At 43.5% G+C, this 26,952-nt stretch overlaps 1 protein-coding gene across 1 annotated transcript in view; it reads right to left on the bottom strand.

The window, feature by feature from the left end:
• The window catches only part of VIPR2 (vasoactive intestinal peptide receptor 2), a 237,222-nt gene that overhangs the window by 114,665 nt on the left and 95,605 nt on the right, over nucleotides 1-26,952 (bottom strand). Inside the window, exons 3-4 of the mRNA XM_040434201.1 lie at nucleotides 10,671-10,778; nucleotides 8,579-8,679 (exon numbers count right to left, since the gene is read on the bottom strand). Coding sequence (XP_040290135.1) covers nucleotides 8,579-8,679; nucleotides 10,671-10,778 — 209 coding nt within the window. The remainder of the gene's footprint in view (nucleotides 1-8,578; nucleotides 8,680-10,670; nucleotides 10,779-26,952) is intronic.

Genomic DNA, 26,952 nt, shown 5'->3' on the forward strand with positions numbered 1-26,952 from the left:
GGGGGCAATGTGGGGGAAATTACTGTGTGGGGGCAGTGTGGGGGGAACTACTCTGTGGGGGCAGTGTGTGGGAAATAACTGTGCGGGGCACAGTGGGCGGGAAATTACTGAATGGGGGAATTACTGTATGGGGCAGTTTGGAGGAAATTACTGTATGGGGCAGTTGAGGGGGAATCTACTGTGTGGGGCAGTGTGGGGGAAATTACTGTATGGGGCAGTGTGGGGGAAATTACTGTATGGGGGCAGTGTGGGGGAAATTACTGTATGGGGCAGTGTGGGGGAAATTACTGTGTGGGGGCAGTGTGGGGGAAATTACTGTGTGGGGGCAGTGTGGGGGAAATTACTGTGTGGGGGGGCAAATTACTATGGGGGGATTACTATGGTGTGCAGTGTGTGGGAAATTACTTTATGGGGCAGCGTGGGGGGGGGGGTTGCTATTGGGGAGGCACTGTAGGGGCCAGTCTATTATTTCTGGGGACACTATACAGGGATTATTGCCTGGAGCACAATATAGGGTGTTATTATTACTGGGGGCACTCTAGGGGACATTAGAGCTGCTGTAGACACTGTAGGGACATTTGGGATAATTTATCAAACTGGTGTAAAGTAGAACTGGCTTAGTTGCCCATAGCAGCCAATCAGATTCCACCTTTCATATTTGACAGTTCTTTTGGAAATCCAGTTCTACTTTGCACCAGTTTGATAAATGACCCCAATTATGTCTACTGGGGTCACTATTTTTTCAGCAGTATAGTACCTGGGGCATTGGGAGGCCACAATGGGCACAGTATTGGGGGTGGCAGCAGGATGACACTGTAGGGACACCAGGATGGGGAGGTTGATGGAAAAACTGAGAAATATAACGTGTCTGTATTACAAACTCTGTAGAGACGAGATGCGGCTGAAAGAATTTGCCATGGCGGTCTAACGGAGGAGAAGAGGAAAAAGAATGTCTACATGACAGGAGATGTCCCTGGATGTAAGAGGTATGTGGTCAAGTATTGGGGGGGGGGGGGGGGGGTGCCAAACACCCTAGGCATGCCACTGAACGGCACATAAAATTAACAAAGGCTATATTAGTAAGTGTCATATAATCATCTTACAGATACATTGTTCAACAGTAGCCAGAAAGTGGCCAACCCCTTTAAGGCTGGATATGCCAAGTGAGTACAATCTGAAGAATCAAAGGATTAGCCGGGTTGCAAAAAAAAAAACAGAAAAAAACATTGATAATAACTATCCAGTGAATCTCGTTTATTGAAATGTCCTTATAAACTGGCAGTAAATTATGAGAAGCAACCTATCTGTTAACCTCAATGTAGTTTCTTCAAGATAAAAATACACAGTGGGATTAGTGAAGCAGCTTGACCTCATAACCGATTAAATACATACTGTATATCTGATTATGCAGAACCAATATGCTTCTTCACGAATGCAAACTTCCCCCTCCAACTCTATTCCTGAAGTCATTGGTTAACTTCCTCCTCCAGAATATTTATATTGCATCCTTAACCAGATTATTAGATTTCGTTTTCTAAATTGAGTCTCTCATTACACGTGATTGCTTGATTGATACACTACATCATTTATTCCTATTAAGTGATTCAGTTTCTACATTACATACTGCGCGCTACATCCTATTTCTGAATATAAAGATACATTTGCAATTTAAAATATTATACTGAATCACAAGGTCAAGTGCAAAGAAGAAAGCAAATGGTATTAGCAAATCTCTGATGTCATTTATGTATGATCACCAAGTCCTATCTATTATTGATGTATGCATGGAAAATAGTTTTTTACATTTTGTTTGTAGTTGCACCAGTGTTTTCCAGTTTTATGCATTTTTTGTTGCTTTTTTTTTATTGTTGGACTGACACATCAGAGCACCAGAGAAATCCTTTGGTGGGCCCAATCACTTAGAAAATAGGCCCATAGTAAAACAACAGGGCACAAAAGGTCTAGCAGAAGACAATCTTGTTTGCAGATGATTTTGGGACTATTAACCTTAGGGGTGCATATGGCATATATGCAGCTGCGCTAGGAAAAGGGGCCTACCACCAGCTTACCAAGAAAAGACCAATGTTTCCTAATGTCTACAAGTCATGGTCATAATTGTTATGGGTATAAGATGAAGAGTTGTCGATACACAGTAGCCCAGAACAGAGTACTTGCAAAGTTGTTTCATTATGTAATGTTATTTCATGCTATTTGATGTATTGCATACCTAGTATAACTCTCTGTATAGATCAGTTGGGGTTAACAATCCTGCCCATGTAGGAAGCTGTGGATGGTTTGTGTGCTAGCACATGGTAGGGTACTTCTTTGGCGCACAAAAACAACCTTAATTCGGGGCTTTTGGTGTAATAGCTGTTTATTGTGCAATGGACCACAATAAACAACTATTACACCAAAAGCCCGCGAATTAAGGTCGTTTTTGTGCGCCAAAGAAGTACCCCACCATGTGCTAGCACACAAACCATCCACCACTTCCTCCACAGTCCTTAGGAGTTTTTGGCAACTCCATCCAAAAGGACCGAACGGGTACTGGCAGCACCGACCCCCTTCTCCCTGTGTATCTGCCCTTACGGACGTTGTGCTCACACACGCACAACACCAAAAGGTGAGCATACTCCATCCATTTCGCAAAACTAAACTATCATTGCTTACCACCCTATGAGCGCCTCTCCCCATTTCTCTCTTGCCATAATTGCATATAGGAAGCTAGGAGTTAGACTTAGGTCCGCCCCTATTTCAGGCAGTAGTGTCTTAGATGAGGAAGTGAGAGAAGATACATGTGCTCACTCCTCAGAGGACTAGGTCTACATCCCAGAGAGTTACTATCTCTGAGAGATCCACAGAGAGAAAGCGATGTCCACCACTCCAGAGAGGAAGGAAGAATGAAGAAGGTCTATAATCTGCAAGGCCGAACACTGGAGTCAGTTGGTAAGGTTTTTTTGTTTAAGGCTGATAAAGACTTTACTGCAGTGAGAGGGACGTTAACAAGACACCCTTCCACACTTTGACATGGTTTAGCCAGCTGTATCTTAATCCTGTACTCTTCAGCTGGGAATTACAGACAAGTTTGCAAGAGCTTTATTGCCAGCCTTAGATTCTGTTGAGAGAAAAAAGACTTTGGAAAGATAGAGACTAAAACCCTTAACCTTGCTTATATTCATACATCCTTATCTGAGAAGATTTGCACTGTGAATTATTTGGAACTGTTTGATACAGTTGGATATACTACAACTCCCATTTTGCATTTTAGTAAACAGAGTCTTATTTATTTTCTACAATCGGCCTGGTTACTGACTCTAGCACCATTCAATGGTCACAGCATCTACATCTCCTGTCTTGCACCCATACCAAACATATAACACCAAGGACACCCCAACAACCATCTGGCAGGAGCCCTGACATCATGGTTTGCCCCGAGGGAAGAAAAAGTGCACCCTCCTACCACTGCATGACCCTAGGACAACATCTGTGTGAGGATTGGCACTGTAAATTACTGCCACAATCACTTCCATCCACCTCTCCTCTCCTCCTGGGCTCGTTGAAGGTACACCATTGAATGTATTCCTAGTAACGCGCCCTATTATGAATGCCTCACTCTCAACAAACCAGCTCTTTCATAAAAGTGCTCCACATACGTTTCGAGTCTTTTGTAGTCTGTATTCACCTAAAACCAGATATCCTATTAAAACTTACTGATGAGACGTCCTGTATGAGCCATCAAAACAAAAGTTCTTTATATGTAAGTGGACATGCGCATGCCCCGCCAGCATATATGAGAGGTTGGGCCTTCAGAATCATTTCTTTAGGTGGGCCCAACAAACTTTGGTACAATGCTTCATTTTTTAGTGCATGGCTTTACTACTTACAGTATTTCCATCAAAAAGAACAGAACAGACGTTCAACACTTTTGTGTTTTCATTTAGAAAATAAGCAAGGTTGAGCAAAGTGTTACAAATAGACACATTTAGGAGAGTGCTAATTTAGTTTTCTGCAAATAAATATATAAATATAAATATAAAATATTTCATATTTGGCCTAAACTGAGGCTTCCATGTATGACAGCATTCTGGGACAGAGTAGGGCTTGTTCAGATGCACCACATTTATATGCATACATGTGCCAAACTAAACTGAAACCAGCTTCTCAAAAAAAAGGAAGCACAAATTAAGAATATTAAATCAGAGATGACCCATCGTCTTGAAATTCACTTTGTGTCCGAATTTGTGAATTTTTCAAAAAAGTTTGATTCATACCCAAATTGATTTGTCATGAATTGAAGTTGCTCCAACTGCCCTGAAAATTGGTACATAACATTCTCTAGTCTCCCAGGATTTTATTTTATAAAAGGATGTTATCTCTTTTTGTTAATTTTTATAAATGTTTGCTCTTTCTCTACACCCCACCCCACTCTTTTACTCTTTTGAATGCAATTACAGCAATAGCAAATAATGTCAGAGTGACACTGACATACAGTATATGGCTATGGGTAAATGCATGGTTGGTGATTAGGGATGAACGAATCGACTTCGGATGAAACATCCAAAGTCGATTCGCATAAAACTTAGTTTCAATACTGTACGGAGCGAGCGCTCGGTACAGTATTAGAATGCATTGGCTCCGATGAGTCGAAGTTATTACTTCGCAAAGTCTCGCGAGACTTCGCATAATAACTTCAGAAGTTGATTTATACTGTAAAAAAAACATTTCCCGAACTCGGGTTCGGTTCCAAGTGGTACCTTGAAACCGAACCCGAGTTCGGGAAATGTTTTTTTACAGTATAAATCAATTTCTGAAGTTATTATACAAAGTCTCGGAGACTTCGCAAAGTAATAACTTCGGCTCATCGCAGCCAATACATTCTAATACTGTACGGAGCGCTCGCTTCGTACAGTATTGAAACTAAGTTTTATTCGAATCCCTATTGGTGATGTTAGCAAACAGCATGTCACATGTGTTATGCTTTTTCATATTAGAAAGCTTCTAAAAATTGTCCCTTATTGGGGACAGATGGTATTTAAACACACGGTGTTATGGGAAAAAACAGTGGCTTGCTGGAACCAAGCATAACAAATTATGCCTCAACAGGGGCCCTGTTTATAGTTACACACACATGTTAATGTCAGAAGAAAGAGTAGCTTTTTTCTGCACAAACATCCAAAAATTATGTGTTAATGGGGCAAAATATGTGCCTGTATTTATACCTGCACAAGAGTTAATTGTTAAAAGAAGAAAGGGGCTTGTTCTGCACAAGCACAGAAAAATTATGCCTTAATGGGGGCAGAATGTCTGCCCCTATCTATACACGCACAAGTGTTAATCGTCAGAAGAAAGAGTAGCTTGTTCTAAACGAGCCTGGAAAAATTTGGCAGCAGCAGTACTGTGTAGATGTGGAAAGGATAGAGTAATAGTGGCATGCAGCCACAATAGTAGCAGTAGTAGTAGCAGCACAGCATGGAACAGACAAGGCAATAGATATGTGTGTGGCTGTTTAGGGGTAGTAGTAGTAACAGTAGTGCCAGCTGTGTAGCAGTAATAGTAGTGGCAGTAATGGTAATGGAAGTGGCAGAAGGGGATTTAGGAGCAGTGAGTAGATGCTGCGGCAGTGGCAGCAGCATTGGCATACATATGGTACAGACCATGATGGTAGGCAGACAGACAGGGGCAATGACATGATGGCAGCAGGCATTTAGTTTGGAATGTGATGGTAGCATTCAGACAGTGGTAGTGGCATGATAGCAGCTGCAGCTGCAGTCATAGAGTATGGAACATGTTGGTAGGCAGGCAGACAGCGGCAATGTCATGATGGGGTGCCATCAGCAAGGGCAAACCTATTCATAGGCCCTAGCCGGAGGACAGTGAATATCCTCATGGATCCATACCTCATTCATTTTGAAAAAAGTGATCTTTTGTACACTGGCAGAGGACAACTTTGCACTTTTGGGTTTCACAACGCCTCTTGCCATGAAATCCCTCTCTAAGATGACACTGGATACTGGACAAGGCAGAACAGAAAGATCATGCTGACCAGTTTTGACCAATATTCCAATCTGCCTGCCCAGAAGTCCATGGGGTAAGGGAACATGTTATGCACCAGAAAAAGGCCAGAGTCTATGTAGGACTGAACCTGGGTGTTAAGCCAGTACTCTGTTTGCTGATTTGCATCAGCCTGGTGGGGCACATGGAAACATTTCTCCATCATGATCCTGAACTGGCTGCTGGTGTAGCAGCTTCTGCTGCTTGTGGTAGCATAGATGGTGGGAGGTGGATGACTCTGCAGGGGATGCAGAGGGGTCTCAGACACATGGATGGCAGGTGTCTGCTCACTGGTAAGCTGCCTACACAGTGTGTCCTGGTAATAAAGCAATTTGGCCTCCTTTTGATAGTAAGGGTGTAAATGCATGGCTATCTAGTAATCATCAGATGCCTAAGCTTCTTCTGCCACCCCTTGTTGCATCAGTGTGAATGTCTGCTCTAAGATAAATATCACGCGGATGACATAGTTAATGCTGCAGTTGTCCCTACTGACAAATGCGGTAGCCTCTTCGAAGGGCCTGAGTATGCAGCAAGCGCCTCTGATAAGCTGCCACTGCCTGATCTTCGAAACAACACATTTTGACTCCTGGCACCCCCAACTATCAGCTGTTTGCAGGAACCATGGTCACCAGTGGTAGCACAGCTCCTGTGTAGTAAACCAACTACCACATTGTAGTTTTCTGAAGAAGATATGATCATACAGCTACAGAGAGGGAGTTTCTGCACCAATCATTCTGTATGTCCAGGGACAGCCCTGACTCATCAATGAACTGGGTGCAACTGTACAGCAGTGGTGCCGATGTGTCACATTTCAACTTTAATGAATGAAATACCTATTACAAGGAATTTGTATTACTAGCTAATATTTGCATGTATAGATGAGATTTCACGGCAGACATAAAGGGCGCACAATTATCGTCAAATTATCGGGAACAAGTGTTCATAGGAACACTCGTCCGTGATAATTGACTCATATAATTGTGCTGCCAATCAGCCCATAAACAAGAGAACAAGCTCATTCATCGGCTCATGGGCATCTTTCATCAGGATGGAAGATGCCTGATTATTGGCAACACATCTCCCTCTATAATCAGGGATGTGCTACTGATAATCAATAGAACTGAATGAGGGAGAAACAGCAATACCAATAATTTCTTCCACATTCAGTTTGCATCGGCCAGTGTAATCAGGCTGGTGCAAATAAGCGCTGATGGCCACTGGCGCTGGTACTGCCTGTACATTGGGCAGTGTAATAGCACCTTAAAGAAAACCCCATATACGTACAGTACAGACCAAAAGTTTGGACACACCTTCTCATTCAAAGAGTTTTCTTTATTTTCATGACTATGAAAATTGTAGATTCACACGGAAGGCATCAAAACTATGAATTAACACATGTGGAATTATATACATAACAAACAAGTGTGAAACAACAGAAAATGTCATATTCTAGGTTCTTCAAAGTAGCCACCTTTTGCTTTGATTACTGCTTTGCACACTCTTGGCATTCTCTTGATGAGCTTCAAGAGGTAGTCCCCTGAAATGGTTTTCACTTCACAGGTGTGCCCTGTCAGGTTTAATAAGTGGGATTTCTTGCCTTATTAATGCGGTTGGGACCATCAGTGGCGTTGAGGAGAAGTCAGGTGGATACACAGCTGATAGTCCTACTGAATAGACTGTTAGAATTTGTATTATGGCAAGAAAAAAGCAGCTAAGTAAAGAAAAACGAGTGGCCATCATTACTTTAAGAAATGAAGGTCAGTCAGTCAGCCGAAAAATTGGGAAAACTTTGAAAGTAAGTACTATTTGACCATGAAGGAGAGTGATGGGGTGCTGCGCCAGATGACCTGGCCTCCACAGTCACCGGACCTGAACCCAATCGAGATGGTTTGGGGTGAGCTGGACCGCAGAGTGAAGGCAAAAGGGCCAACAAGTGCTAAGCATCTCTGGGAACTCCTTCAAGACTGTTGGAAGACCATTTCAGGGGACTACCTCTTGAAGCTCATTAAGAGAATGCCAAGAGTGTGCAAAGCAGTAATCAAAGCAAAAGGTGGCTACTTTGAAGAACCTAGAATATGACATATTTTCAGTTGTTTCACACTTGTTTGTTATGTATATAATTCCACATGTGTTAATTCATAGTTTTGATGCCTTCATAGTCATGAAAATAAAGAAAACTCTTTGAATGAGAAGGTGTGTCCAAACTTTTGGTCTGTACTGTATACTGAATGCTTTAAAGTATAACCGTCATTCTTTTTTTCGTACATTTCTATTAGAAAAATAGCTCTAAAGTGGCCCATTTTGAGCCTTAGTAACGCTCCTCTGTCTTCTGTTTACATAACACAGTGTTGAGCAAGTCTCCACAGTTATGTAAACAGAAGGCAGAGGACCATTGCTAAGGATCAAAATGGGCCACCAATTTTTTTAATAGAAGTGTATGATTTCAGAAATGATTTAGATTTGTATGGAAAAAGGAAAGGTTTAATTGTATAAACTCTGTACTTATTATTAATGCGACAGGACCTACCTTATTAACTTGAGTAACATTTTCATTGTGCCCACAAGCATCAAAAATGTCTGGATATGTGTCAGTCCATCCATGCACTGTGCAGGTTCTGCTAATATTTCCTGCAGGAAAAAATATTCCGATTTTTACAACTAGGAATGATGATCATTATTATTATTATTTGCTTTAGTACTAATAGTACTTTGATAGTGCTCAGAATAGTAATATTAGAACAGTAAAAATCGTATTTGTCTCCAGCCCATCAGAAATAAACCTACAACTCAGGGCAACACAATTTCCATGCCAAAAAAATTCTACTAAACTACTACTAATAGATAATACATTCTCAATCATTTACTCCAATGCAATATACTCACATCATGCTCCAATGTAGGACCAGCCCATAGCTGCTGAAAGCTAAGTTGTCACTGTCATTTCACACAACGTCGTATAAATCAATAAGGTAAATATAAGAAACTTTTTAATACATCTTATTAGAGACAAATGTCTTGTTCTTGAGTTATCTGCCGTTTTCTTCCTTCTCTCCCTTTTTCTAAAACTGACTTTCTCTCTGAACTTTGTGATGAATCTATCTTGTTAATTCTAACTGTTGACACTAAGAGGGGCTCACTTAAGGTTCAGGTTACATGATTTCATAGAAGTATATGGTGAGGGCAGGAGGATAAGTGCAGAAAGAAAGAAGCAGACAGAGAGACAAAGACATGATTGAGCAGATAGATCAGCTAATACTAAGAGTTACAGTATATCTCACTCCGAGTGCTTTATTCACCTCTATACTGTTCAGTGATTCTCTATAATGTCCAATTTGGTGCTTCTGATTGATTACACATTAGTGAGAGAGAGTTAGGGAGCAGAATCTGCTGTCTCCATGTGTATTCTATGGGTAGACTTTATTACAACTAGTCTCCACCAGTGGCGTACCTGCAATAAAGGCAGACAACGCCACTCTTATGGGGCTCGGGGGAGGGGGGCACCCACACAGAACTTGTTCTTCTCTTCCCTATGTGAAAACTCTGCATTTTCACACAGCGGCCACTAGGGGGAACTCAATGCAAAGAGATTATTACAGCTAGTAGTTATAGTAAAGCGATTGTGCAGCAATATATATTGCTCCACAGGAGACAATACATAGTGTAATGAACAGGAAGCAGTGCTTTCATCAAGCGCCGTCTGCTCGTCAAACAGCTGATCAGCGGGATGACAGGAGTTGGACCCCCGCCAATCTGATATTGATGACTTATCCTTAGGATAGGTCATCAATATAAAACCACTGCATAACTTATTTAATTCTTATTCACTGGGCTCCCCCTAGTGGTGGCTGCAGGTAGCCAGCTAGCTTTGTAATAGAAGAGAAGATGGAGATTTATCAGTGTATGTTTGTCAGTTTTTTGCTGTAAATATATTGAGAAATATGGTGCTTAGAATGAGTGCCACTTTTCTGAAGCACATGTTCCACTTTTTCTGACATAAAAATTGGATAAAGCGAGTTAGGCCGAGGGTGATTTTTTTAAATTGCAACTTGTATTTAATTAAAATTTCTTCCACTTGATAAGAAACAACAACATAAACTTGTCAGAACTCTGGGGTGTTACGTATGTCATGTGTTGCCTGGGAGTGATTGACGCATATACACTGGGGCCCATACTATGTTTTGCTATTAGGCCTTATGAGATCTGTGCTCGCCCCTCGTCTCCACCCAATAACTCAGGGACAACTGACAATTAGAGAAGTAGCCCGTAGAGGGGAACATCCCTCAGATACAAGTCATATAATGGCAAGAAATAGTGTTATCTCAATATTCTGAAAAGTCATCTGAAATTAAAGGTATGCTTTAAGGTGGAGTCATTTTTAAAGTCAATATCTGGCAGTCGTAGTAATCTATTGACCAGCAATTTTAGGTCAACCTGGTGGTGCAATAAGAGTACTAAACACCTACCCTTTCCCAAGTAACCAATCACATGCGCTGTATCTTAAACACCTTGTGGAGAATTTATCAAGTTCGTTGGAAATTTTGTGAAATTGCCATTTAGTGCCAAAATGTGACATGTCGGTATGTGGCTTTTAATATTATATCTCTATGTACATTACTTACCATCCTTGCTGAAGAAATGTTTCAGTACTGAAGGGCATTTCTGAGTGACCGTTTCTCCAAATTTAGCTTGGTTCCAACATGTAATATTATCCCAAACTCCCAAACATCCTAGAAACAAAAGAAAAAGATTAGCAGAGCTAAGTATGTATTATGCATCAGTCTTCATTCCCATAGACTGACATACAGGTATAATAACATTGAAGTAATATCATGCATTTCGAGGACTTGTAAATCAATGTAATCCAACTTGACTGCAGAAAATTGCCTGGCTGACACTTAAATGGGCTATCACATGACTAATGTAAAAAATTAAAATAAGACATCATACAGTACAAGACAATCTCATTCTAACAAAGCCAGAACCGGCCCTGTACCTCACATGGATCCAGAGATCTCCTGATTCATTGCTCTGCTAGATTTATATCAAGCTGACAGCTCAAGGGGAGTGTCCTTTCTGCTACAGCTCTGGGTGTGTGTCCTTTCTAATGCAGCTCTCTCCTTATCACAACTTTGGAGGCAGTTGATGGATGAAACTGAGAATGTGCGGCCATCTCAGTGAGCCGGACAAAGAAATATACAGATACAGGAGCTATACAGATACATTTTATTGAATAACTCAGTGGCTATACTTAATGTTTCATTACATGCAATTACAAAAGTATTCAGATCCAGGTGCTGTTTTGAAAACTGTAGAATGTTTTTCGTGAGACAACCCCTTTAAATATAATGCTCAATGGAACATTATAAAAAAACATATAACCCACCAGAGTGCATTTTTTTCTGAAACAACAACAAGATACGTGTGGTATAGAGTCAATTCTATAATTAGTTACATTTTTCCATGCACTAACCACCTAACCTAGCTGAGCTCAGGCAGACATGGAAGGGAAGGGCTGCTTTAACTGCTGATATCTCATGAATGGTAGCAGCTAGAAAGCTGACTTTCCAGCTAAAGTCCAAGCTAAACAGGAGATATCACTGTTAGAATTCAAGTCAAGAATAATTGCTTTTACTTTCACTTTTAGCTACATTCACTGCTTCTGATTTCTAACAGTGATATCTTCCCATGTACTGAAGATATTGCTCTCATTCTTGAATGCCAGCTTTCAAACAATACAAAGCCCATATCTCTAGCTGGTACCAAACTAGAGATATGAGCAGATAAAGCACCCCCCCCCCCCCTCAGTCTGGAGGAGAACGAGGAAGCAGCTGCAGAGCTGACAGCTGCATGAGGAGAGAAAAAATTGTAAAAAAATATATAGAAATGTAACATTATCATCACTGTACGGACCCACATAATAAAATTATGTTATTTATGTTTACTCAGATTTTATTAATGTTTTCAGAAAAGTCAGAGCAGAATATAAACACTGAGGGAAGATGCAGGATCCTCAGTCAATAACAATCAAGAAGCAGAAAGAAAAAAAGAAACATTTTCAAGCTTTACAAGAATGTCATATCAGTATTGAGGCATTGAGAGGACACATCTGGAGTCACATCGAACAAAAACGTTTACTAGTAGAATCCTAGTCATTTAACAATACCAATGAAATATATATGACACAACAAGCAGAAAAATCGATGTCTGACATATTTAAAGAGCTGGAATTTTTGGTACAGAGACAGCTTAAGCAACGATGGGAAATTAGAATGTTAAATCAATATATAAAGGAAGGAAACATCCCAAAAGGACTGCTTCTGTCGAAAATTCCAGCTCAAGACTTATACAATGAAGAGTTTGAACGAGAATGGAACTCCTTCTTGCGAACACAATCCATTGAATTAATGGAGATGATCGTAAGAAGGAGACAACAAATTCTCGAATATATCACACAACAGATAGAACAAATGAAAATTGTAAAGGGGTGTGGAACTCAAGTTTACAATAGAGTTGGAAGTGTCTGTGAGTGTTTGATCTATCTGTCCTGATTTCTTCCACTTTTTTCCCCTACGTAATTTTTTCTTCTTCCTTCGTGTGTTGGAGGTCTGTATTGGTGCTGTTGAGCATAATGTTGTTCCCTGTGCTGTGTATGTTCCCGTTGTTGTGTTTCGTAGTGATATTGTGATCTGTGATTGTCCTCCTGGCTGTTGTGTCGATATCTCAAGTTGTATTGGTATCTGGTTGGGGATTTCATTCGTGTCCTTTGTGATTGAGGTGAGTGACGTCTTGGTTGTGCTCTGTGGTGGGGTGGGGTTTGGTCTAAAAAATGGTTCTCACTAAAAATTTCGTATCTGTTGGTTGTGGGTATAGTGTAATTATTTTCTATATCTGCTTGTGTATACCTTATTTCACCTGATTTTTGTGTTTTTAATTGTTTATGATTGCTGTCTTCTAATAGCTGTTTTTTGGGCCTATTTTCGGACTTTTGTACATTATATATTTTCTTAGTTTTTTTTCATAATTATACATATCATGTTCTATTTTGTCCAAGTTTTTGCATAATCGTTCTTGTAGGAGTGTAAATTCTTCATTTTTTGGTAGTTTCTCAATTACAATTTCTCAATTACAAAGTGTTCAGCAATGTCTAAGCAGTACATGACCTTAATGGATCTCACAGGATCCACTGCTAATAGCAATAAGGTGACAAAAGACTCCATGAAACAATCACAATCTGAGTGAACCTGCAGAAAATAACGAAGTACAGACAGAATAGAAAAGAGAGAGAAAAAGAAACAAAGGAAAGGAAAGGAAAACGGGAGATAGAAAGGTAAGGGGGAGGGGAGAGACACTCCGTGTGCGACGCCCCGGTGTACCCACTATCCAACGAACCAGGTACCCCTGGTCTCATAATCCAGCCCCACACTATAATCTATTACACTGAAGACCCCAGATCTTGTAAACTTATGGAAAACTCAGGAGAACTAATGAAATCGAGAAGGGGCCTCCACCTAGCCTCAAATCTATCATCCCAATCATGTGAGGTAGCAATTAATTCCTCCATCCTAACCAGAAACCTCAATTCCCCAGTCTATTCAGAGAGAGAGGGAGCACGATCCGTCCTCCAGTGTCTCGGAATAGTCACCCGGGGCGCTGTGAGGAAAAATCTTAAAGCATTTTTCTTTACCACGGAAACAGAGCCGGGTATCAGTGATAGAACCGTAAGATCAGGTGAGTTAGTAACCACTTTCCCCGAAAACTGCCTAAAGACCTCTAGTACTTGATTCCAAAATCTTTTGATCTTAGGGCAACCCCACCAAATGTGAAGCATAGTACCAACCTCTGATTTGCATCTCCAACAAATATCAGTAGTTGAAGGAAACATTCTATGGAGGGTGGAGGGGCAGTAATACCACCGCAACAGTATTTTGAAGTTCTTTTCCTGAGCCTGAGTCGAAATCGACAGACCGTGAGAGAGTGTACACATTTTATCAACCGATGCTGAAGAGCAAGTGTGAGGAAGGTCCAATTCCCACTGCCCAAAGCAAGGCGCTAGGTCGTAATTACTAAGTTTTGTCAAAGTCATATAAAGCTGGGAAAGCACTTTGTAGTGCAGGTCTGGTTTCAAGAAAAGGTCGTCAAAGTCGTTCATCTCCGGGCATGAGAGGTGTGGAAAGAGATCCCTAATAAATGATTTAAGCTGAGCATACTCTAACCAATGTCGCCCCTGTCTCCTATCCAAAGGAATTAAAGTATCCATGGGAGCAAACTTAGTCCTGTTAAGGACATCTCGGACCCTAGGATAAGATCGGCGAGACCAGTGTAAGAATCTGGAGGCATAATGTCCAGGGGCAAAAGATGGATTACCCATTAGAGGAGTCATGGGGCCAGGGTATTGAGACAGCCCAAATTTTTGGGTCCATCTGTCCCAAATAGAGAAAGCGTGACATGTTAAAAAGGGCCACTCCTCCAATTGCGGTCTATCCTCCTGCAGAACCCATGGAGCTACCAAACAGTCCATTGGAGCAAGATCCTAGTCCATCTGGACCCACAATTTAGCGTTAGAGCCTTTGGACCAATTAAGGATTCACATGAGAACAGCCGCCGAATGGTATAGTTTCAAATCTGGCAAACCCATGCCACCCCTATTCTTGGGTTTAGACAGTATCAATCTGGGTTTACCCTTACCCCATACAAATCTAGGTATTGCTCTATTAATGGTTATAAAAAACTTCCCTGGAACGCAAATGGGGACCGTTTGGAACAAGTACAAGAATTTTGGGAGGATATCCATTTTAATCACGTTTATTCTACCGAACCACGAAAGGGATTTCACAGAGTAATTTCCTAGCTCCAAGACTTTTTTTAGCTTGGAGAGGCAAATAGTTAAGCGGGTATAGGAGGTGGAGGTGAGCCGGGATTTGCAATCCCAAGTACGTAATGCTCGTTGTTTGCCATTTAAAAGTGAAATTGGACTAAATAAGTGTCATTTCAGCGGCCGGCAGTGAGATATTTAACATTTCACTTTTATTCATATTGACCTTAAAATTACTCAGAGACCCGAATTGATGAAAGTCTTGAATAAAATTATGTTATTTATTATCACACAGTGAACACCGTAAATAAATTCCACAAAATAATGTAAAAATTGCTCTTTTCTTCATTCCCCCCCTAAAAATAAAACAATAATAGTTATTTAGTACACTATATATACCCCAAAATGGTTCCTAAAAAACCTACAACTAATCCCGCAAAATTAAAAAAAATATAGAATAAAAAATAAAAAATTTGTCACTGCTGGAACACAAAGGGGGGAAATATTATTGGTCCTTTAAAGGGGTATTCCCATCTTCAGTTTTCATACTTACCTTCGTCCAGCGCGATGTTAACTTTCTGGATTCGGCAGTGCTTGATTGACGTTTTCTCCTGGCCAGGCCTCGCTTGCGCAGAAGACTGAAGTTTTTCTCCCGGCCGGGCTGCGCAATGTCCTCAACGCGCATGCCGCCGCGCATGCGCCATGGTGACTTATTCCTGGCCTGTATAGTACAGAGCCAGCGTGCTCTGTACTATACTGGCCAGGAAGAAGTCATCATGGCGCATGCGCAGCGGCGTGCGCATTCAGGACATTGCACGGCCCGGCCGGGAGAGAATCTTCAGTCTTCTGCACAAGCGCGGCCCGGCAGGATTCGACAGGAGAGGTGGCCGTAACCAGGGGAGACGAAAGACAACAATCAGGTAAGAGGGGACTTATTTTCTCAAAAAGGGTGGGAATTGGGTAATAAAATGTATTTAGAAAAATTATCACTGTCAAATGATTAAGAGATTTAACAGTGATCATTGTGATGGGAATACCCCTTTAAGGCTAAAATTTATTGTTACTAAGGGGTTAAAAATGCAATTGTGTCCCCTGAGTTGTGCACCAACAAGATTTACTGCAGGCCCACATTAAAAATCTACAATAAAAGTGAAATTTTTCCAATTTTAACATGACTATTAGGAGTAGGGTTGAGCGAACCCGAACTTTAGGATTTTTGGACCCCGAACCCGAACATTTTCGTAAAAATTCGGGTTCGGGTTCGGTGTTCGGCGCTTTCTTGGTGCTTTTTGAAAGGCTGCACAGCAGCCAATCAACAAGTGTCATACTACTTGCCCCAAGAGGCCATCACAGCCATGCCTACTAATGGCATGGCTGTGATTGGACAGAGCAGGATATGACCCAGGCTCTATATAAGCTTGATTCACGTAGCGCTGCACGTCACTCTGCTGTTACAAGTGTAGGGAGAGGATACTGCTGGACTTGTGATTTCAGGGAGAGCATAGGCGAGAATCTAACTCAGCGATCTACAGACAAATAGTTGTCTGTGAGCCCATTGACCAAAAATACTAACTTTTAGAATTCTGTTAGTTAGGTGGGTGGCGGCGGCGGCCATTTTATGCATGCACAATGCACCAGCACTGCATCTGAGCTTTTGGGACATTGCAAATCACCATTTTTTGGGGGCAAATTACAACATCTGGATTAGTCAGTGTGCAATTTAAGGTAGAAATACACCCATCATTTTCTGGGGTTTGAAAAACACATTTTTTTTTTCAAAAAACAGTATTTGCCAGATCTGCAAGTGTTAAATTCAAGTTTAATATATACAGCATTCATATTCTGTTAGCAAAAAAATACTTTTTGGGCAATCTACAACATCTGTATTAGTCAGTGTGCAATTTAAGCTAGAAATACACCCATCATTTTCTGGGGTTTGAAAAACACACATTTTTTTTCTTCAAAAAACTGTATTTTCCAGATCTGCAAGTGTTAAATTTAAGTTTAATATATACAGCATTCATATTCTGTTAGCAAAAAAAGACTTTTTGGGCAATATACAACATCTGTATTAGTCAGTGTGCAATTTAAGCTAGTAATTTAAGCTAATACACCCATCATTTTCTGGGGTTTGAAAAACACACTTATTTGACAAAAAACACTATTTTCAGGCCTTGCAGCATCAGCACGTGTGAAATTACAGGCTTATATACTGCTGTCAAATTTAGTTGTTAAACAAACAGTCGTTTGGGCTCCAAAAATTTAGTTGGCAGCCTTTGATGCAGATGTCATTGTCAGATACACCCTTAATACATTTGGGTTACATTAAGAGATTTTAAATACCGCCTTTGGTGCACCAATATTGAATTCAGTCCTACAGAGGTTCAGTCCCTGTGAGATACACCCTCTACATACAGGGGTTTGAATCAGGGATTTGAAATACAGCCATTTGAAATACAGCCTTTTTTGTGCAAAGATATATTTACTTCAGGCCTACACTGATTCAGGGCGTTTGTGATCCCCACTATACATACAGGGGTTTGAATTAGGCATTTGAAATACAGCCATTTTGTGGAAAGATATATTTACTTCAGGCCTACACTGGTTCAGACCGTGTGAGATACCCCCTACATACAGGGGTTTGAATCAGGCATTTGAAATGCAGACATTTTGTGTAACGATATATTTAATTCAGGCCTACAGAGGTTCAGGCCCTCTGAGATACTACCTCTACATACAGGGGTTTGAATTAAGCATTTGAAATACAGCCATTTTAAATACCGCCATTTTGTGCAAATATATATTTACTTCAGGCCTACAGAGGTTCAGGCCCTCTGATATACTACCGCTACATACAGGGGTTTGAATTAGCCATTTGAAATACAGTCATTTGAAATACATCCTTTTTGTGCAAAGATATATTTACTTCAGGCGTACACTGGTTCAGACAGTGTGAGATACCCCCCTACATACAGGGGTTTGAATCAGGCATTTGAAATACAGCCATTTTGTGCAAAGATATATTTACTTCAGGCCTACACTGATTCAGGGCATGTGAGATCCCCCCTATACATACAGGGGTTTGAATTAGGCATTTGAAATACAGCCATTTTAAATACCGCCTTTTTGTGCAAAGATATATTTACTTCAGGCCTACACTGATTCAGGGCATTTGAGATGCCCACTATACATACAGGGGTTTGAATTAGGCATTTGAAATACAGTCATTTGAAATACATCCTTTTTGTGGAAATATATATTTACTTAAGGCCTACACTGGTTCAGACCGTGTGAGATACCCCCCTACATACAGGAGTTTGAATCAGCCATTCGAAATACAGCCATTTGAAATACAGCCATTTTGTGCAAAGATATATTTACTTCAGGCCTACAGAGGTTCAGACCCTCTGAGATACTACCCCTACATACAGGGGTTTGAATTAGCCATTTGAAATACAGTCATTTGAAATACAGCCTTTTTGTGCAAAGATATATTTACTTCAGGCCTACACAGGTTCAGACTGTGTGAGATACCCCCCTACATACAGGGGTTTGAATCAAGCATTTGAAATACTGCCATTTGAAATACAGCCTTTTTGTGCAAAGATACATTTACTTCAGGCCTACACAGGTTCAGACCGTGTGAGATACCCCCCTACATACAGGGGTTTGAATCAGCCATTTGAAATACAGCCATTTAATGCAAAGAAATCTTTAATTGAGGCCTAGTCTGGTTCAGGCCGTGTGAGATACACCCTTTACATACTGTCGTTCTTTTTTACTATTAATTAAACACCCATTTAGGGAAAGATCCTAAATTCAAAAAATATGAGGAGAGTGTCAAATAAGGGATGTGGCCCAGGTCATGGTGCTGCTGGTGGAGCTCCTATTGCAGGGAGAGGACGTGGTCGATCTGTGCCAGCTACACGCACAAGTGAAACCTCCTCAGGTGCGAGTAGGCGACAAAACCTGTAGCCGTATTTGGTCGGGCCTAATGCTGCTCTACGAATGGTGAGGCCTGAACAAGTACAGGCGATAGTAGATTGGGTTGCTGACAGTGGATCCAGTTCCTTCACATTGTCTCCCACCCAGTCTCCTGCTGAAAGACCACAGTTGGCACCTGCAGCCGATGTCCATCAGATTTTCACCTTACCCCCTTGCAAATCAGCCAAGTAGTCTGAGCCCCAAGTCATGCAGCAGTCTCTTCTGCTTTTTGATGACTCTGTTAGCAGGGTTTCCCAGGGCCATCCACCTAGCCCTGCCCCAGAAGTGGAAGAGATTGAGTGCACCGATGCCCAACCACTTATTTTTCAAGATGAGTACATGGGAGGACCATCGCAGCACGTCTCAGATGATGACGAAACACAGGTGCCAACTGCTGAGGCTTTTGAAAGTGTGCAGACCAACAAGGAAGTCAGGGGTGAAGACTGGGTGGAAGATGATGTGGAGGACGATGAGGTCCTCGACCCCACATGGAATCAAGGTCATGCGAGTGACCAATGTAGTTCGGAGGAAGAGGCGGTGGTCGCACAGAGACTCCAGCACAGCAGAAGAGGGAGCAGGGTGCAAAAGCGGAGCGGCCGTGCTCTAGACAGTACGCCTCCTACTGCCCACCGCAGCAAGGGACCGAGCACACCAAAGCCAGCTCCAAGGAGTTCCCTGGCGTGGCAGTTCTTCAGACAATGTGCTGACGACAAGACACGAGTGGTTTGCACGCTGTGCAATCAGAGCCTGAAGCGAGGCATAAACGTTCTCAACCTGAGCACAACCTGCATGACCAGGCATTTAAATGCAAAGCACGAGCAGCAGTGGAGTAGACACCTCAAAAACCAAGAAAGGTCTCTGTCTCCTCCTGCTTCCTCTTCTGCTGCAGTCGCGGCCTCTTCATCCACCTCTGGAGTGACAGTGCCACCTGGCACCCCACAAACAGAGGATCTGCCAGCAACACCAACACCTGGGTCACCAAGCATCTCCACAATGTCCCACGGAAGCGTTCAGCTCTCCATATCCCAAACGCTGGAGAGGAAGAGGAAGTACCCCCCTACCCACCTGCGATCCCTAGCCCTGAATGCCAGCATTTCTAAATTACTTGCCTTTGAAATGCTGTCATTCCGTCTGGTGGAGACGGATAGTTTTAAAGGCCTTATAGCAGTGGCTGTCCCACAGTACGTCGTGCCCAGCCGCCATTACTTTTCAAGGCGAGCCATCCCTTCCCTTCACAACCAAGTAGGGGACAAAATCAGGTGTGCACTGTGCAACGCCATCTGTGGCAAGGTGCACCTGACTACGGATACGTGAACCAGTAAGCACGGTCAGGGCCATTATATCTCCATAACAGCACACTGGGTTAATGCAGTGGCGGCTGGGCCTGAGGCGGATAGCAGTTTGGCGCATGTCCTTCCACCACCGAGGATTGCAGGGCGCTTCAGTTTGCCTCCTGTTGCTTTCTCCTCCTACTCTGCCTCCTCATCCTCTACCAGCTCCTCATCCGGTCAGCGTAACACCTTCACCACCAACTTCAGTACAGCCAGGGGTAAACGACAGCAGGCAGTTTTAAAACGTATCTGTTTGGGGGACAAACCCCACACCGCGCAGGAGCTGTGGACGGGCCTTGAACAACAGACCGATAAGTGGTTTGTGCCAGTCAGCCTCAAGCCCGGCCTGGTGGTGTGCGATAATGGGCGAAATCTCGTAGCAGCTCTGGTACTAGCCGGTTCGACGCACATCCCTTGCCTGGCGCATGTGCTGAATTTGGTGGTGCAGAGATTCCTTAAAAATTACCCCGACATGTCAGAGCTGCTGCATAAAGTGCGGGCCGTCTGTGCGCGCTTTCGGCGTTCTCACCCTGCTGCTGCTCGCCTGTCAGCGCTGCAGCGTAACTTCGGCCTTCCCGCTCACCGCCTCATATGCGACGTGCCCACAAGGTGGAACTCCACCTTGCACATGCTGGCCAGACTGTACGAGCAGCAGCATGCGATAGTGGAGTTTCAGCTGCAGCACGCACGGGTGAGTCGCTCAGCGGAACAGCACCACTTTAGCACCAATGACTGAGCCTCCATGCGAGACCTGTGTTCCTTGTTGCGCTGTTTCGAGTACTCCACCAACATGGCCAGTGCCGATAACGCCGTTCTCAGCGTTACTATCCCGCTTCTATGCCTCCCTAAAAAAACGCTCATGGTGATGATGGAAGAGGATGTGGCACAGGAGGAGGAGGAGGAAGAGGGATCATTTCGTAGGGTTTCCCGCCAGTCATTCCCAAGTTGATCCGAGGGTGGGTTCCTGCACCCACAAACCCAAGGTACACAATTGTCCAGCCAGGGCACAGTTCTGGAGGATGAGGAGGTGGAGGATGAGGAGATGGAGGAGGAGGAACCATGTTCGCAGCAGGGTGGCACCCAGACCAGCTCATGGCCATCACTGGTGCGTGGATGGGGGGATACAGAGGACACAGACGATACACCTCCCACAGAGGACAGCTTTTCGTTGCCTCTGGGCAGCCTGGCACACATGAGCGATTACATGCTGCAGTGTCTCCGCAATGACCGCAGAGTTGCCCACATTCTAACTTGTGCTGATTACTGGGTGGCCACGCTGCTGGATCCCCGTTACAAGGACAACGTACTGTCCTTAATTCCGTCACTGGAGCGTGATCGTAAGATGCGCGAGTACAAGCGCATGCTGGTAGATGCGCTGCTGGTGGCATTCCCATCTGACAGCGGGGGCACAGTGGAAGCACAAGGCGAAGGCAGAGGACAAGGAAGAGGCCGCCAACGCAGCTGGGGCACCACCAGCACCTCAGAAGGCAGGGTTAGCATGACCGACATGTGGAAAAGCTTTGTCAGCACGCCACAACAACCACCAGCTGATATGGAACGTCTTAGCAGGAGGCAGCATTTCACCAACATGGTGGAGTTGTATGTGTGCACACGCCTACACATACTGAATGACAGGTCTGCCCCCTTCAACTTCTGGGTCTCCAAATTGGGCACATGGCCTGAGCTTGTGTAGTGTCCCACTAGGTAAATGTGGGCACTACATAAGGGTCAATTGGGTCACGTTGTTCTCCACCTCCTGTGGAACATGGTCATTGTATTTTATATGTCATTTTAATGTCAATTGTCATGTTATTTATGTAATCTCCTGTGTACCAGGCCTATTAAGGGTGTAGTTCCTCCTCCTAGACAGCAGAGGGAGTTAGGGAACCCCTTATATAAATAGCCAGGTCCAGACCAGAGAGGGAAGAGTCAGTGTGTACAGAAGTCAAGAGTCACCTTAGCCAGACAGTAGCTGAGGTGCAGCTTCTGACATGCAGCTAGATAGCCCAGGCTTCTAGCTTGCCACCAGGAGAAGAGCCTGCCTCCTGAGAAACCCAGTTCCCACAAGAGTACAGAGCAGAGCCATTATTCCAGCCAAACAGAGAGCTGAAGGGCAGAAGGATTTATTCAAAGCAAGGAGTCATATACGAGAGGAAGTTTTCCCTAACCAAGGATAAAGCCAGCAATAGGGCATACGGGCCTTGGGATAAAGACAGACAGGATTCTGAGGAAAAGTGCAGCCTGATCTGTAAGTGTTTAACCCTCTGAGTATCTTGCAAGAACATTGTGCCTGCCATTGGATGTAAAGCCAGCCTGTCACTATCTTGTACATGTGGAACTTTGCCTAAAGACTGTAAATAGTTAACTGTTTCAGTAAAAGGAAGTTTTGGTTCACTGCAATTTGTGTTCCTCCATTATTACTGCAACAAATCGGTGTGCCACCGTTACCGGCACTGGCGTCACGAACTTTAAGGGATCTTGCCACAGGCACACTAAACCTACAACACCTAGGGCACCTCACCTACCACTTGGCCTGGTCCCTATACACAGAGAGTGCCCCAGAGGATCCATGTGCCAGCCTCTCCATCACTGCTGTACGCCTGCCCAGGGTCTTCCATAAACTGTGAGTAACCAAGAGCAACCCTCGTTTTGCCTATTAACCGTGACCTCACCATTGCATACCCTGCAGGGCTGCGTACCGCACTTGCCCTTTACGCCTTGAAGGTGCTGGCCTGCCCTGCGGCCATTGTATTATCTGAACGTGTGTTTAGCACGGCAGGGGGCGTTATCACAGACAAGAGCAGCCGCCTGTCCACAGCCAACGTGGACAAGCTCACGTTCATTAAAATGAACCAGGCTTGGATCCCACAAGACTTGTCTGTACCTTGTGCAGAATAGACATTTATAACACCATCAAACATACATTCTTGTACTCAAGTCAAGTGCAATGATACTTTGTTTTCTTTTTTTTTATTTGTCACAATATTTTGGGGGCTACCTACCCCAATAAAAAAAAATAAAAAAACATTGTTGGCTACCTCCTCCATCTCCATTGCTGCCTCCACCTACAACACCACATTCACCGCCTCCTCAACCTTCGACTCCATATCCACCTCCTTCTCTGAGTTACAGGTTAATAATTTGTAATTTTTAGTTATTTTATTTTAAGTTATTTCCCTATCCACATTTGTTTGCAGAGCAGTTGCCATGCTCTTAAGAACATTTTACTGCCTTTAACATCCCTCTAGCCTTTTCAAGAACTATTTTATAGCCACTTTAATGCAAAAAAGTGCCAATTTTAGTGCCCTAAATTGAAAAAAATCTTATTTTTAATTGTCGGGTGACATTTTACCATTTTTGGCGTATACAAACCCCTGCTGAGCCTGGGTGACAGGGGCCTAAATCTCTCAAAATCCTCTGCTCTATTGCTGTGTGACAAGATCCCCCTTTTGCCGTGAATGAACCCCTGCTGTGCCTGGGTGACAGGGGCCTAAATCTCTCAAAATCCTCTGTTCTATTGCTGGGTGACATGAACCCCCTTTTGCCGTGAATGAACCCCTGCTGTGCCTGGGTTACAGGGGCCTAAATCTCTCAAAATCCTCTGTTCTATTGCTGGGTGACAAGATCCCTCTTTTGCCATGAATGAACCCCTGCTGTGCCTGGGTGATAGGGGCCTAAATCTCTCGAAATCCTCTGTTCTATTGCTGGGTGACAAGATCCCCCTTTTGCCGTGAATGAACCCCTGCTGTGCCTGGGTGACAGGGGCCTAAATCTCTCAAAATCCTCTGTTCTTATGCTGGGTGACATGAACCACCTTTTGCCGTGAATGAACCCCTGCTCTGCATTGCTGACAGGGAACTAAATTTAGTGAAAGCATCTGTTACTGATCGGAAGATGCGCGACTACAAGCGCACGCTGATGATGGCATTCCCACCTGACAGCGGGGGCACAGTGGAAGCACAAGGCGAAGGCAGAGGAGGAGGAAGAGGTCGCCAAAGCAGCTGGGGCACCACCAGGACCTGAGAAGGCAGGGTTAGCATGGCCGAAATGTGGAAAAGCTTTGTCAGCCTTGGAGGTGCTGACCTGCCCTGCAGCCAGTGTATAGTGTGAACGTGTGTTTAGCATGGCAGAGAGCATTATCACAGGCCGCAGCCAATGTGGACAAGCTTACGTTTATTAAAATGAACCAGGCATGGATCCCACAGGACTTGTCCATACCTTGTGCAGAATAGACATTTATACCAGCCTCAACCATCCATTCTTGTACTCAAGTGCACTTATTCTTTGTTTTATTTTGTTATATGTCCCAATATTTTGGGGGATACCCCAATTTAAAAATAAAAAATAACACAAATCAGTGTTGGCTACCTATTCCTCCTTCACCGCCGCTTCCACCTACACCGCCACGTCAACCTACACCGCCACATCCACCGCCTCCTCAACCTCCTACTCCTAGATCCAGATTGTTATTTTTTATTTTTCTGTATTTTATGTTATTTTAAGTCATTTCCCTCTCCACATTTGTTTGCAGAACAGTTGTCATGCTCTTAAGCACATTTTGATGCCTTTTGCAGCCCTCTACCCCTTTCCAGGACTATTTTAGAGCCATTTTATTGCCCAAAAGTTCGGGTCCCCATTGACTTCAATTGGGTTCAGGTTCGGGGTCAAGTTCGGGTCAAGTCCGGTTCCCGAACCCGAACTTTTTTTTCAAGTTCGGCTGAACTCGTCGAACCCGAACATCCAGGTGTCCGCTCAACTCTAATTAGGAGGTTAAAGGGAATCTGTCAGCAGTTTATGGTGTCCTAATTAAAAGGCAACATAAACTAGTGACAGATCCCCTTAGCAAAATGCTGGGTCACTTTCTTTAATTGACCCAGACATTTTGCTAAAATCTTGTATTGAACAGCTCCACTCCATGTCGATGGGTGCTGAATATTCATGAGCTCTTGGCTTTCTCCGACCCCTGCTGCTGATTCAGTTGGAAAAATCTGTCAATCAGAGGCAGGGGGTGGAGAGAGCCAGAAACTCATGAATATAAGGACTCATGCACATGTGCTGGAGCTGTTAGAAACTAGCAGCATAAAACTGCTGACAGATTCCCTTTAAAGTTAAGACTAGGGTTGAGTGGACACCTGGAAGTTCGGGTTCGGCCGAACTTCGGCACAAAGTTCGGGTTCAGGACCCGAACTTGACCCCGAACCTGAACCCCATTGAAGTCAATGGGGACCTGAATTTTGGGGCACTAAAATGTCTCTAAAAAAGTTATAGAAAGGGCTAGAGGGCTGCAAAAGGAAGCAAAATAGGGGTAAGAGCAGGACAATTGCCCTGCAAACAAATGTGGATAGGAAAATGAATTAAAATAACATAGAATTTTTTAAAAAGTAAAAAATAATGATCTTGAACTAGGAGGCGGAGGTCAAAGTGGAGTAGGAGGTTGAGGAGGCGGTGGACGTAGCGGTGTAGGTGGAAGCGGTGGTGGAGGAGGAGGAGATAGCCAACACTATTTTTGCATTTATTTAATTTTTTTTATTAATTTGGGAAGACCCCAAAACATTGGGAAATATAAAAAAGAAAACAAAGAGAAAGTGCTCTGGAGTATAAAAATGGCTGGGTGTGGCCGGTATACTTGTCTATTCTGCACAAGGTAGGGACAAGTCCTGGGGATCCATGTCTGGTTTATTTTAATGAACGTGAGCTTTTCCACATGGGCTGTCGACAGGCTTGTCTGTGATCATCCCCGATACCGTGCTGAACACACGTTCAGACAATACACTGGCCGCAGGGCAGGCCAGCATCTCCAAGGTGTAAAGGGCAAGATCAGGCCATGTTCCAAATTTGGAGACCCAGAAGTTGAATGGGGCAGACCCATCAGTCAGTACGTGTAGGCGTGTGCACACGTACTGTTCCAAGATGTTGCTGAAATGCCGCCTCCTGCTAAGACGTTCCATATCAGCTGATAATGCTGGTTGTTGTGGCGTGCTGACAAGGCTTTTCCACATTTGGCAATGCTAACCCTGCCTTCTGAGGTGCTGGCGGTGCCCCAGCTGCGTTGGCAACTTCTTCCTCCTCCTCTGCCTTCGTCTTGTGCTTCCACTGAGCCCCCGGTGTCAGGTGGGAATGCAATCAGCAGCGTGTCTACCAGCGTGCGCATGTACTCACGCATCTTCTGATCACGCTCCAGTGACGGAATTAAGGACGGCACGTTGTCCTTGTAGCGGGGATCCAGCAGGGTGGCCACCCAGTAATCAGCATTGGTTAGAATGTTGGCAATTCGGTGGTCGTTGCGCAGGCATTGCAGCATGTAGTCGCTCATGTGTGCCAGGCTGCCCAGAGGCAACAACAAGCTGTCCTCTGTGGGAGGTACAGTACAGACCAAAAGTTTGGACACACCTTCTCATTCAAAGAGTTTTCTTTATTTTTATGACTATGAAAATTGTAGATTCACACTGAAGGTATCAAAACTATGAATTAACACATGTGGAATTATATGCATAACAAACAAGTGTGAAACAACTGAAAATATGTCATATTCTAGGTTCTTCAAAGTAGCCACCTTTTGCTTTGATTACTGCTTTGCACACTCTTGGCATTCTCTTGATGAGCTTCAAGACGTAGTCCCCTGAAATGGTTTTCACTTCACAGGTGTGCCCTGTCAGGTTTAATAAGTGGGATTTCTTGCCTTATAAATGGGGTTGGGACTATCAGTTGCATTGAGGAGAAGTCAGGTGGATACACAGCTGATAGTCCTACTGAATAGACTGTTAGAATTTGTAT

This window comes from Bufo bufo, chromosome 5 (assembly GCF_905171765.1).
Source record: "Bufo bufo chromosome 5, aBufBuf1.1, whole genome shotgun sequence".
Taxonomy (NCBI): domain Eukaryota; kingdom Metazoa; phylum Chordata; class Amphibia; order Anura; family Bufonidae; genus Bufo; species Bufo bufo.